The 13,938-nt window shown below is 41.7% G+C and overlaps 1 protein-coding gene across 8 annotated transcripts in view; it reads right to left on the reverse strand.

The window, feature by feature from the left end:
• Positions 1-13,938, reverse strand: part of LOC110333763 (serpin B6) — an 85,606-nt gene that overhangs the window by 13,065 nt on the left and 58,603 nt on the right. For 4 of the 8 annotated variants that reach the window (XM_021215462.2, XM_029547393.1, XM_029547396.1 and 1 more), the window contains 2 exons: positions 1,739-1,913; positions 294-446 (listed from right to left, as the gene is read on the reverse strand). In XM_021215462.2, the coding sequence (XP_021071121.1) occupies positions 294-446; positions 1,739-1,903 (318 nt within the window). In that variant the 5' untranslated portion in view covers positions 1,904-1,913. Of the gene's footprint in view, positions 1-293; positions 447-1,738; positions 1,914-4,817; positions 5,042-5,147; positions 5,229-13,938 lie in introns of those variants that run through there. The other 4 variants (XM_029547397.1, XM_029547394.1, XM_029547392.1 and 1 more) reach the window with 4 other exon arrangements.

Below are 13,938 nucleotides of genomic sequence, written 5' to 3' on the forward strand. Positions count from 1 at the left end.
AAAAAAAAAAAAAAAAAGAAAGAAACTCATTAAAAAATAATACACATAATGGCACGATACATGGGAAATTCTCACCAACGAAATTTCTGTATATGCAGGAACAGAAACATCACCCTCACTTATGGAAGCTCTTATTTGGAGAAGAAGCAGAATGAGAGGATAGCTCTTATTTAGACATTCTGTACAATAGGAATATACTCACATATAGTTTCAAAGCATGTAAACAAATACAAAACTTTATTAGTGAGCAAAGGAGTAAGGCCTACCGTCTCTGAATACTGCATGACACTTACCGCTAACAGATCACAAGTCTTTTCCCCGAAGAGCCTGTTGGCTGTTCTGAGCAAGTACTGTGTGCCAGTTTTGTTTACTTCAGTGAGAAGGGACTGGAAGCCCTGGTGGACATCTCCATCTCCATTGCGGCTGCATTTATCCAAAGACAGTGCCTGAAATCAAAACAGATTTAAAAACGCAACTTCATCAGGCCCAGCTATAGGAAATGAGTCAGCACTAAACTCATCCTCAGAATCCTGCTGCCACTGGAAACCCACGTAGTTAAAGAAGAAAGTACCTTGAAGGTTCCCTGGCTAGGGTCCTCTCTGTGCCCTGTCAGCCCTGAAAAGTGCAGAAATGGCCTTTCACAAACCCAGCTCTTCATGGTCACTAATGACTTCAAGCTTCAAGCATGGCTCCCAACCAGACCTGCTGTCACTCAAGTGCAGCTGGCTTCTGAACGAGGACATGCAGTCTCTTCCCTGCTCTTGGTGTGGCCTGGCTCCAGCACTGTCTGACCACCAGAATTGAGGAGAGCGACCATGTTCCAGGCCTAGGTTTTAAAAGGCCTGACAACTACCACCTTTGTGCTCTTGGAAGGAAATCCAATCCATCCTGCAGGAGGCCACTTGGAAAATTCTGGAGTAATTGCTCCCACATAAAGCTGCTTGACAAAGAAGCAGAACCCCAGCCAACAGTGAACATCCAGGTGTCAAACCTTAGATAGACCTCCTTAGACTTTCCAAGCCTGATGAAAAGCTACATGAATGACTTCAGCTGCTCCCATAGGAAACAGATGAACTGCCTACCAGTAGTTGTAATAGCTTGGAACTAAAAGAGAGGCAGTTCCAACTGAAGGCCAGCCTGTAGGCCAGAACTCTCTTCCAGCAGGAGGCGATTTGAGGACGAAACAAACACAGTTATGTCTTATACAAATGAGAACGCTCTGCCAAGAGTTAATTCAGAATGCAGTTCCTGTCCAAGGTTGTCTCTCAGTCTCATGCGCGGACAGTCTGCCTCTGCAGTTCATGCACTTCTGTAGCTAAAGCACTATATCCAAGAAGAGCCCTAATGGATCTGACCCTGGTCTCTCAGCCAAGGGTGACCCCATTTGGGAAGAAACTCCAAGGTCTTGGGACAAGATCAGTCTAATGTTTCTCATCTATAAACAGCTGAGATTCATTAGGGCTAGAGAGAAGACAGAGGGACCACAGAGATCCCGATTCCACCCTTTTGGTGTTTTTACGCAAGCTAACCCTCAGCTACACACTGTAAACACCAGCGAGGCAGAGAAAGGGTCTTAACAAGGATAATACACCGTTCCCTTCAACTCGCCAACCTCTGTCATTTCATTCCCATGTGTTCCTCAAGATGGTTTTTTTTTTTTTCTTTGAAATTGGAAATGAAGAAGTCCAGCTCAACTGAGAATCTATAGTGCTTAGCTGCTGTGAAATGGGGCACTTACCTGAACCATCTGGCTTGCAGTCGTTCCTTTTGCCCCCATGAAAACCATGGCCAGGGCTGAGGAGATGCTCATGGGTGACAAAAATATATTTTTTGAGCTGTTTTCACCCAGTATTTTCAAAACGTTTAAGGCAAAGGTGCCATTTGCTTCCTGTAGAGGATCCATGATGGTGAGCCTACAGTGAGGAATTAATATCACATAAATACAGGCTGATGTGTAGGATACATGGTATCACTCATACTGCAATATTTTGGCTCAGTAAACAAAAAAGGGAAAAACAGCCTGGTAAGTAAAGGTCATGTGCAGGAAGAGGTACAGCCCTGTTGGGCTGACTCATCTTTGTCTTTCTTATGTGCAGAAGTCAGTACATGGGGAACCAGAAGGAACTGGCTCAGAGGTCAAGAGGCATCTGAGGACACAAATACAATCAGGAGGGCCACAAATACAGCCATGTAGGTTGGAAGCAAGCTACTGTAGGAGGAGGGCCTGTTCATGCTCACGTCATCTATTAGCAGTTGCTAAATTCCTTTCCCAGTCAGACAGTACAACAGTTCTAAGACTTCCCTGAGCTGGTTGGGAACTGACAGAACAAGGGAAGGGGAAGTAATGGGCTACAGGAAAGGGAAGGGTACCCAGTGGAAGTAATAACAATACATGGCACAGCTTTAATATTCCTAGGAGTATAAACACTGCTGAATTCCTTTGTACCCTTTAAGTCATCTTATTTGCCTCATCTGAATTTACTAAGCCTTTTTGTAAAAATTTCTAATGAGCTGACATTTTTTTTTTTCTTCTTGGTGCACAGAATTGTCCTCATATGGCTATCAAGAATCCCTTTATACTGGTTACTTTGCCCTGAGCTGTTGGTCTCAAACATTCTGACTTTACAGGAACAAAAGGGTACTATGCTGAACTCTTCCAGACCAACCGCACGATATGGTTCCCCTCCTGGCTTCCTTCAGGAGGGGATTTGTGAAGTACTAACTGTGTTGCTTGGAGAATAGATTGAATATTGATGCTACTTTGAGCTGGTGTGTCCAACCATAGCAACTTGGTTTTCTGTTGTTGTTTCATCTGTGTGTGTATAATATATGTATGCATGCTTATATGCTTATGTCACGTAGGTGTAGATATACATGTGTATTGACTTGCATATAGAAATCAGAGACCAACTTCAGATATGGTTCCATGAACTTCACTTTGTCGAGATAGGCTTTCATAGCTGGCCACCGCGTTTGCTAGGCTTCTGACCCATGAGCTTTTAGACACTCTTCTGTCTCCACTCCCATCTCACTGGATGGGAATTGAAGATATGTGCCACCTTGTCTGGCCTTACATGCTCAGGCTTGGTGTTCCTGAGTATTGTCTCCTGAGTGACTCCACTCCTGCCAATTAGAAAACCATCACCAACCAACCTTCTCCAAGTCCAAGAACACACAAAGAATGGCATTTGTATGGCACTTGGAGGCCAGTGGTTAAGAAGCCAAGAAGGTTGGTCAAGAAGGGCAGATACGCAATAGAGTCAAATATCTGTTCCTTTTCACTAGCACGATGGCAATACACAGCTGAAAGGTCTGCAAAGACTGACTGTGTGGCTTAATCCCGTGTCCAGTAAGCAGAGGGTTGGTATTCCATGTGACCCTACAGCGCATGCTTGAAGGCTCTTTGGGATAGAGAAGGGGATGGTGGGAGGTACAACTGTTGATTACTCTAATTCAATCTACTGCTGTTGGCCTGAGTCAGTTGTAACTCACTAAACTAATTTAAAGGTGCTTTGGGCTAGAAATGGACTAATGTGACTTTAAGTACCCAGTGATTTCTGGGTATCTGAAGGATATCAGTTGATATCTGAAGATGCCAAAATCTTCAAGCGTTCAATTTACTTATGTAAAATAACTTAATATTTGATCTAACCAATGTAAGTGCACCTGTGTACTTTAAATGGTCTAGAGATGAGTAAATACCCAGCACAATGTAAAAGCTAGATAAATGATCCCTATTACCATACTGCTTAGAAAACAAGAAAGGGGAAAGAGTCTATGCAGCCCAGGTTGGGCTCAAACTCTCATTTCCCTGCCTCAGCCTCCTGGATCCTGGGATTACAGGTATACAGCAACACATCTCAGTTCTCCTTCAATGTTTTCTATCAGATTTTGATTTCTGCTTCATGTTGACTAAAAGTAAAATCCATATATGGGATGGTATGGGGAGACGTGGAGGTACAGGGAGCCAAATAAACTTGGTATATGGAGCCAAGAGTGCCCCAAACACACCCTCTCTGGGTATTGACACAAGCCATAGTGGATACAATTACTCAGAGCAGCCATGAAAACACTAGGACACACCCCAGGTATACTGGTAACAGCAATCATCCCATCCGCCCCAGAACCACAGTCCCTGATCACACGAACATTTACCCAAGGTTACTTGATATGTTAGATCCCACACCCAACTCCTAAGCCACTGTAGGAAGGAAATGAGCAGCCTCTGAAGAGTCCTATTACAAGCATTTGCCTCCCAAGCAGTCAGAAAAACAAGTGCCAAACCTCACCCAGCTTTCCCTCACTCAGTGTTCCTGACACCATATGAATGCTAGTTGTCCATAATGATCCTAATGTGGAGAAAAGACCTAACCTAACGGGAGGAAAGGAGGAAGACCAGGCTTGTAGCTCAGTAGGAAAGAACTTGCTCAGCATAACAAGGGTCTGGGTCCATCAGAAAACGAGAAGGGAGGAAAAAAGTTCACATGCCAAGTTCTTCTGGCACAGAAACTGTCAAAACTTTGCCCGTGATTTTCATCTAACCTGACAGACATCAAATTTGTGAGTTTAGTAGGAGGGGAAAAAACCAAAGATCTGGAATTGTTTCTCGCAAGTATTTATGTTTGCAGGCTGAGGATTTGTCACAACTTCCCAGCAAAGCCTGAGCCGCGCCCCTGGGCCGCGCCCCTGGGCCGCGCCCCTGGGAGATTCAGGCACATTGGACAGGAAAGCTGGGTCTGAGCACCCAGCCCTTGGCCTCTCCCCCCACCCCCCACCCCGCCACCTCCCAGATCCCAACGCCCGTCCTAGTGCGTCACCAGCCTGCGTCTCCGGAGTCTCCAGGTTCACTCGGGATCGAAGGACATACGTGATCACCTGTAGCCCCGGGCCCCCGCGCAGCAGCCGGGCCCGCTCCGCGCAGCCCCCATCCCTCGCTAGCCGTCGCGTCCAAGGACGCTGGCAGATCTGGGTTGGCGGCGATGTCACCAGATGGCTGAGACCACAAGGCGACTCACTCGGCTGCGTCACGGCCCGCTGTAGCGGCTGTGCAGCAGAGGGAGTCCGAGTCAGGTCCGCTGGGCTCTCGCCGCGCACTACACCCGCCCGCGTCCCCAGCTTCCGGCGCCTCAGCCCACAGAAGAGCATACCCTAGATTCTCGATTCCCGGACTGGTAGCAAGCAGAAATGAGGAGGGCCCAACCGCGCCCGAGGCCTTAAATACTAATGGGGGGCGGAGTGTCGGGAGGAGTCTGAAGGCCAGGGTGCGGCCGCTCCCGAGTAGGAAAAGGAACAGTAAGGCCAGGTCACCGCCTGCAGCCCTACAATCTAGCCTATCCTCTGGCTCTTGGCCACTTTGCATCAGATTGGGCAGCTGATCTTTCCGGTACTTTCTGGATGCTTTGGCTACCTCCACTTAGCGTTGCCAGAAGTGTGCCAGCACTTAGTGGATGGACATACTTGTAACAAAGCAGAACATAAGTTTAAAGTGAGGAAGGAAGACTTTTAACTATGGGGCTGGAGGTAGAGATCTTATTCAGCAGGCACAAAAAAATAAAATAAAATAAAATAAAGACAGGTGGTCAATGCCTGTGTCCCAACGTAGCCTTCTCAGCTTTGAGTAGGCCTTTCCCAGCCTTGAAAAGACTGAGCAGTATTCCCAGCCTTCAGCAAGCTAAGCAGACCTTAACACCCCTGGACACAGGCATCTGTCTTGGCTGCAGTTGCAGGTACCCATGGGAACTTTGATGTTTTTGCTGCCTGCGCCGACCTTGCTGCTACAACATACTCCAGCTGAAGAAGTGGATGGATTTTGTGTTTTTTTTCCTTTATAAACACAAAGCTTATTATTAAACTTTGAGCCTTGATCAGAACCTTTGTCTTGGCTTCATCCTTCTCTCGCTCCTTTTCCTTATTTCTAGCCCCCCTTTCAGGTAAACCCAGTTCAACCATGGCTGCTGGCTGGATGGCTACAGATGGACTTGAAAACGGGAGTGGGGATGAGGGGGGGAGAAGTGCTGTCTTGGGTGGAGCTCCACAGAAAACAGAAGAAAAGTGAAAGTATCCACGAAGCACTGTAAGCAGCATAAAGAATCAATGCTAGCGCTAGCCATAAATTTTATTTTTTGAAACTCTTGCTATAAAAAAGTGCTTTCAGAGGGATACAGGCTAGGCTGAAGATGTGTTGGCCCGACACCTACTTCGCCTAAGGTGTGGCAGCGTAATGGGGCAAGGGAATTCTAAACAGGCATTTGTCCACAGCCAAGAGCTGCTCCAGGCGAGAGGAGGAGGGTTTAAAATAAAATAAAAAGAGTAAAAAATCAAAAAACAACCAAAACAGATGTTAGAAAAATTCTTAGCTCATGTACATTTATGTTGTCCTTAATTCCCAGAAGTAAGAATGGTAAATATATAAACGAAAGAATTAGTCAAGTTGAGGAGGAATTGAGGAAGTTATAAAAGCAGGGCGCTGGGGAGCAACGATCAGTAACTACCACTGTGCCTCCTCTCCCTTCTCTGGCAGAATTCCCAGAAGGAGATAGAGTTAGGCCTTGAACATGAGAGAGAGAAAGAGAGAATAGGTTTCAGAAATGGAGTTGTCCCCTGTCCGGGACGTTTTAGCAAAAGAGAAGGAAAATAGATATAAGCTATTTCAGAGCTCTCCTAGGGACTGGAGGAAATTGGGATGAGAAGCATCCTGCTTCCTCTATGGCTTCTACTGGAGATATACTTAGTTCTGTTTAGGATATCTGGGTCCCTTTGAGACATCAAGTTCTATTCCCTCTCTGTCTAATGTCTGTCCTTGGAATAACAATCTGTCCATATGTCTGTCAATTTATGTTTGTTTTTGTTTTGTTGTTTGAATGATTGTTGTTCTGTGTTTCATGTTGAAAAAAAAAAAGGTTAAAACTTTATCTGCTGGCTGTCCATCCTTTGATTTAGTTTAACTTGTTTAAAAGGCAATTTGCACAGCAGAAACTGATAAGTTACACTGCACTGTGGCTAGGAGTCAAGTACAGCTGAAAAAGCCCTGCTAGAGGCTGATTATCTACACAAGCAGCTCTTAAAGGGACCAACAGCTTTTTGCTTGTAACAGAAAGTCAGCTTAAAATTGGTAACTCAGGTTTGGAGTCATTCTAAACACTACTTGGCATGAACCAACCCAGGAAAACAGATCTTTAAAAATACTTCTAAATTGGGATAATATTTTATGTAATTCTTATCCTAGAAACTAGACTTATAAAGGATAGGATTTAAGACACTGTCTCTTTAATGATGTATTAAAGTTACACTGTCATGCATTCATATATAAGAACTGGCAGCCAAACTTTGTATGTGAAAGTAATGCTCTTTGTATTGATTTTAAAGAGAATGGTTGTTTAAAATAGGTTTAAAATAGGTTTTTTTTTTAAAATTATGGGCATGCTCTAATATTGCAAAAGAAACTTAAAAATAGTTAAACTGCCAATATTCCATTAGCTGCAGTTTACAATTCAATCACAAGCTCAAGATTTTAACTCATCCATATTTGTAATTAAGAAAAAAACAAGCAAGTAGAGACATTTCTAAGGGAAATTATAAAATAGTAGTAGACTTAAAGATTGTTTCTTTACTATTCCTTTGCATCCTCAGGATTATGAAATATTTGCTTTTAGTGTTCCTTCTATTAATTTTAAAGAGACAATGAAAAGGAATAAATGGATATTCTTCCTCAAGGCATGGCTAACAGTACTACATTATGTCAAAAATTTGTGGCACAAGCCATTCAGCCTATATGACAGCAATAGCCAATAACATACATTATAAACTACATGGATGATATCTTATTAGCAGGAAAAAGATCCTCAGGACTTGTTTCTATGTTATAAACATTTAAACAGGCATTACAAAAAAAGGATTACAAATAGATTACAAAATATATTACAAATAGATCCAGAAAAAGTGCAAACTCGAGATCCTTATAATTATTTGTTTTAGGCTTACAGATCAAGCTGGTTTTTCTCAGAAAATAATTAGTCATAGGGACAATTTAAAACATTAAATGATTTTCAAAAACTGTTCAGTGATAATAATTGGCTTCATCCTTATTTAAAGCTTTCCACATGAGAATTGAAACCCTTATTTGATATTCTTAGGGGGAGTGTTGACTGTACCTCTCCTCGAGTTTTAACTTCAGAAGGGTTGTTGGCCTTACATCAAGTAGAAAGAACTATTGAAAAACAATGCTACTTACATAGATTATTCTTTGCCTTTACATTTGTTGATTTTTAGTACAACTCATACACCTACAGGATTACTATGGCAAAAAGCTCCTCTTATGTGGATACATTCAAAGATAAATCCTAAACATAATATATTGCCATATTATGAGGCAGTGGTTCATATGATACTTGGAAGAAAGCAGGCACTGATTTATTTTGGCAAAGAAACAGATATCATTATTAAGCCTTTTAGTGTGGATCAAAATACTTGGTTAAAGCCACATAATACAGATTGGTTGCTTGCTCAGATAGGACTTGAAGGCATTATAGATAATCATTATCCTCAAGATAGGCTGATAAATTTTTTTTAATGTACATAAGTTTATATTTCCTAATATGAGATCTTTACAACCTCTACATAATGCTCTTTTAATATTTACTGATGGTTCCTCTAAAGGACTCACAGGATATATTATAATAATCAACAGGTAGTCATAGAGACTCCTGGGCTTTGGGCTCAGCTGGGAGAACTCACAGCACTACTAAATGTTTTTCAGTCTATAAATGATTCTTTTAATCTTTTTGCTGATAGTCTATATGTGTGTGGCTCAGTCAGTTCCTTTGTTGGAAACCTGTGGTACATTTCAATTCAATACACCAGCTGCATCACTGTTTTCATAATTGAAAAACATCATTCTTGCTTGAAAAAAATACATTTATATTTGTCAAATAAGAATTCATTCTGGTCTTCCTGGACCTTTAGCTGCAGGCAATGATTGTATTGACAGAGCTTTAATAGGAGAAGCTTTAGTTTCGGATCCTGTTGTTTTGGCTAAACGTGATCATAGTAAATTTCATCTTTCTGGTAATACTTTAAGGTTCTGACATAAGATTACTAAGAAGCAAGCTAGAATGATTGTAAAACAATGCCCTGACTGTCTTACATTCTCTAGTTCCTCATTTAGGGACTAATCCACAAGGCCTTATGTCCAATCATATTTAGCAAATGGATGAACTCATTATTCAGAATTTAGAAAACTGAAATATATACATGTCTGTATTGACACGTTCAGGATTCATTTTTGCTTCTCTACATACAGGAGAAGCTTCTAGAAATGTAACTGATCATTGCTTACAGACTTTTACTGCTATGGGATTGCCTAAAATGATCAAGACAGAAAATGGGCCTACTTATATTGGAAACAACCTTATACAATTTTGTAAGAAATTTGGAATTGAACATAAAACTGGAATTCCTTATAATCCAATTGGACAAGGAATTGCTGAACATGTGCATCAAACTCTGAAAAATTGACTTAAAAAAAAAAAACAAGAAAAGAGGGAATCATATCTCCATACACCACAAAAAATTTAAAATTTCAATGCCAAGAAACTCTCTGAGTGTGGGGAAGAGGGCATGTTTGATTTTTTTTTTTCTGCAGGGTGCTTAAGGAGCATGCTAGCTAATGAGTGTCTAATGAGACACATTGATGCTGGGACAAAGAATGATGCTAATTGTGAGTTTGCAGACTGTCATGACAATGATAATAGAGAAGCTGTATTGGGCCTACATCCCTGATCCACCCCTTTTTACATCCAACATTATGGGAAGACCTAGAAGTTGTGGTAATTGTAAACAACATTAAGTTGATGGATATGCCTGCTGGAGGAAATTTCACTCTCAATACAGAAATTACCAAGGATTGGGAACTAGTGTTCTCCATATACTTTTGTGGGAGGTGCAGCTACAGGCGCATCTGCCCTAGTTTTGCAAGAAAAAAATTATGAGCTTCTTAGAACAGCAATAGGTACAGAAATGGAAAGGATAGAAACTTCTATTCCCTATTTGCAAGAGTCTCTAACCTCCTTGTCTGAGGTAGTTCTTCAGAACAGGAGGGGACTTGATCTTTTATTCCTTCAACAGGGAGGACTGTGTGCAGCCCTCCATGAAGACTGTTGTTTTTTACATCAATCATTCAAGAGTAGTAAAGGATTCTATGGCTAAAGGTTGAGAAGGACGGCCAAAAGGAAAAGAGAAAAGTGACAGAATTAGGGATGGTTAGAATCTTGGTTTTCCACTTCTCCATGGCTTATAAATTTAATTTCTACATTGCTTGGACCACTAATTATAATTTTGTTGCTTTTAATTTTGGGGCATTGTATTTTAAACAGGTTGGTTGCTTTCATACAAGATCACTCTCAGTAAGCTCAGCTATTCACAATGGCAGTTGTTCGTTATTATGGAGAGATGCATTAAGTGCATATGCAGTATGCAGCTTTGATATGTCCTCTGTGGCTTTGGTCTGTTAGGGAAAGGGTATGCTTTAGAAGGCTGGTTAGCCAGAGACGATTAAGAGTGTTCTTGAGCTCCTATCAACCAAAGTCAGAGACAAATACCAAAAAGCTGTGTTTGTTCTTCAGGACCGGTAAGAAAGAGCAACATAGACACCAACCTAAGACAAACACGGTCACCTGGCTACTCTATATTCTAGACAGAATTATGGAAAACAATTAAATCTTGTGCCCCCATCCAACAACTGGTACTGCTCATCTACAAAAAACATAAAAGGGGGGAATGTAGCTTTCTAGCTTTGAGTAGGCCTTTCCCAGCCTTGAAAAGGCTGAGCAGTATTCCCAGTCTTAAACAGGCTAAGCAGACCTTGAACATTTGCCATGACAGGTCTTATCAACCTGGACACAGACATCTGTCTTGGCTACAGTTGTAGGTTCCCATGGGAACTTTGATGTTTTGGCTGCCTGTGCTGACCTTGCTGCTACAACATACTCCAGCTGAAGAAGGGAATAGGTTTTGTAGGGTTTTTTTTTCCTTTATAAACACAAAGCTTACTATTAAACTTTGAGCCTTGATCAGAACCTTTGTCTTGGCTTCATCCTTCTCTCTTGCCCCCTTGCTTTATTTCCAGCCCCCCTTTTAGGTAAACCCAGTTCGCCCATGGCTGCTGGATGGCTACATCCCAAGACTCTACTACTCCAATCTAGTTAGACTCTGAGGTGCTGATATTTTATGAGATTGAAAACCCTGTCTTCCTTCTTGCATTCTTTCTAGGAAGCAAGACAACCTGGTGGGGAAAATACTCGTCAGTTTTAAATCTTTAAGGACAGTACAACTCTGGAAACATCACATTCTTTGCTGTCTCCTTCACCCTTATCCTAAACCTAGGGTTCTTTAAAATGACCTGTTGACATTTACGTTGAATGTTTCCTGTGGAGAATTTATAGAATGTTAGCCAGAACCCTTGCCCCTTATACAGAGAAAACTAGGGGGCCACCACAGTTGTAAAATTTTACCTTTGAAATAGTAAAACAAAGGAATTCTCAGAGTATCTTCCTATCCCTCCTCATCCCATACTTCATTTACTATGGTCCAGGGTTTTTTTTTTTTCTTGTTTGTTTTTAAGTTTTTAGTCAAATTTAAGAGTATACACTATATCTGAATATGAGTTTGTATACACAAACTCAGTCCTGTGTGAGGGAAGGAGACAGCACAGGGTCTCCTGGAGCTGGAATTACAGATGTTGTGAGCTGGGATCTGGACTCTGATCCATTCTCAGTCCCTGAGACATATCTTCAGCCCCTCCACTCCATTTTTTTTATTCCAGTTTATTCTTCAAAGATTTCCTTTGCAACATTTGTATATAGGATGAATTTGGATATACTAAAATTCTATATGTCTAATTTCCCCTTTCTTAAAAAGACTAACATATGAGATACCAAAGCTTTTAAATTCAGACTCCATTTTAGAGTACCTGACCTAAATTTGAATTCAGGTAGACTAACAGACTGGTACCTAGCATTAATTTCCAAGTTGCACACCCCTCATCCCAATAAAACCTGAGCCTAGCTCCAGTCTCTAGGCTAATCCCCAATAAGACCAGTGTTTGGGTCTCCCACCTCCACTAACCACTCTCCCTCTAAACATTGTGTTGCGCCCCCTGCAGACAGACAGGATTGCCGATAAGAGGAGCTACCCAGGTCTCCCAGAATACAGCATCGTCAGACCGCCCTACTGTTGTCGTCGTCATCACCGCCCACTGTCACCGCCCACTGTCGTCGCCCGGACCAACCACTGACGTCGTCACCGCCCTCTCATTCGGACCCGCCTTCCAGACACAGCTCCGCTCATGAATCGGACCGTGCGCGCCATAGAGAGAGACACAGAGAGACACAGAGGGACACGCGGGAGAGGGTTAAGGGTTCTCCCTTGTCCAATTAATAAATTATGCTCTGATCCTTGCAGCTCATTCTTATCTTAGGATGTTTGGCCTTTCAGAATGAACCCAGTCCGAGGTGTTTTCTGCCCATGCAGATACGGTGCCAGTGGCATGATGCAGAAATACACACGTGGCGCCCCATCAGGCAGGCACTGCCGGGGAGCTACACGTGTGTAGTAAGTATGTAATCGTGCATCCCGGGGTAAAAAGGTATTTATAGGCACAAATTTAAATTGAGCAATGAAGTGTTTAACCCGACACCTCATTCCTCAGAGGGCAGTGCATAAGGATGAGACGTTCAGGCATTTGTCTGCAGTCCTACAGACTGTACTCAGTCAGTCCTACAGACTGCACTCAGGCAAGGGAAAATTGGGTTTAAAAGAAAAATTTTTAAAATCCTTCTGGCCATGGCCTAGAGAGTAAATGTAGAGTAGTATTCTCCTGGAGACATACCAAAGTACAGAGACGTCTGGCTTTCGCTCTGTACTCCTACAAGAAAAGGTTGATACTTTTTGTATTGTTATGTCTGGTGCACCAATTGTCCACGTGTCGAGTCATGTGCTTTCTTGTTTCGTTGTCTGTATGAGTGGCCGTTCTGTGTTCCATGTCTAAATATTACAGCTTGCTAAATTCGTGTTTGCTTTCCCAGTCTTGCAGCTGCAGCCCTGAGGAGGCTGTGGCTTAGCCAGGAATCAAACCCAGCAAGAGGGCTCCTGCAAAAAACTGCTTGCTTAAGTGCCTTTAAACTCTAAATTTTAGACCAAGAAAAAAGTTGATTGTCAGTTTTTTCCTAGAGATTTCTCATGATTAGTGTTTTTAGTAAGTGACAAGGGTCTTTATTTGTAACTTTATAGCTAAACAATGTTAAGTTCTACAATGTAAAGTTCTGTGGTCTAAATTTAAAATTCGTGTAGTCGCTTCATTTCAGTCTTTGACTTACTTTAAGGTTATAAAAAATGCTCTATATGACTTAAGTTATTGATGTTCATTAAAGGTTATCTTAGTTACAAACGGTTAGCTTTAAATTGGTTAACTCAAGGTTAAAGTCATTCAAGGATTGATAAGGTGTTTTAAAATTGGGCTTTACCTTCCCACATGGTGAAGATTAAGCTCAAAATGGCCTTGGCAGGCTTTTCTTTTGTCTCACAAACCGCGGGATTTTCTTTTGATTCAAAAACCACGCCAAAAAAGTTCTTGTGGCCACACCCCCTACCTTCAGGGAGGCTATCCACCTGTTACTAATAGTAAAGATTTAATTCAAAATTTATAGAAAATCAATCAGGCATTACAAAATGGCTTGCCTACTTCATATAAAATTATTAAAAAGTTTATTTTTACTTGATAAATGTTAAAGATTTGCTTCTGGTAAACTGGTTATCATTATTATGTTTTACCTCTAAGTATAGCTTATACAGCTTACATCTTATAAAAATAATTTTTATTATCTCTGCTTTAATACAATAAGCTAAGAGTTTAAATTTTCAGCGTGGTAAGTATTAGCTACGACC

This window comes from Mus pahari, chromosome 16 (assembly GCF_900095145.1).
Source record: "Mus pahari chromosome 16, PAHARI_EIJ_v1.1, whole genome shotgun sequence".
In the NCBI taxonomy this organism is placed as follows: domain Eukaryota; kingdom Metazoa; phylum Chordata; class Mammalia; order Rodentia; family Muridae; genus Mus; species Mus pahari.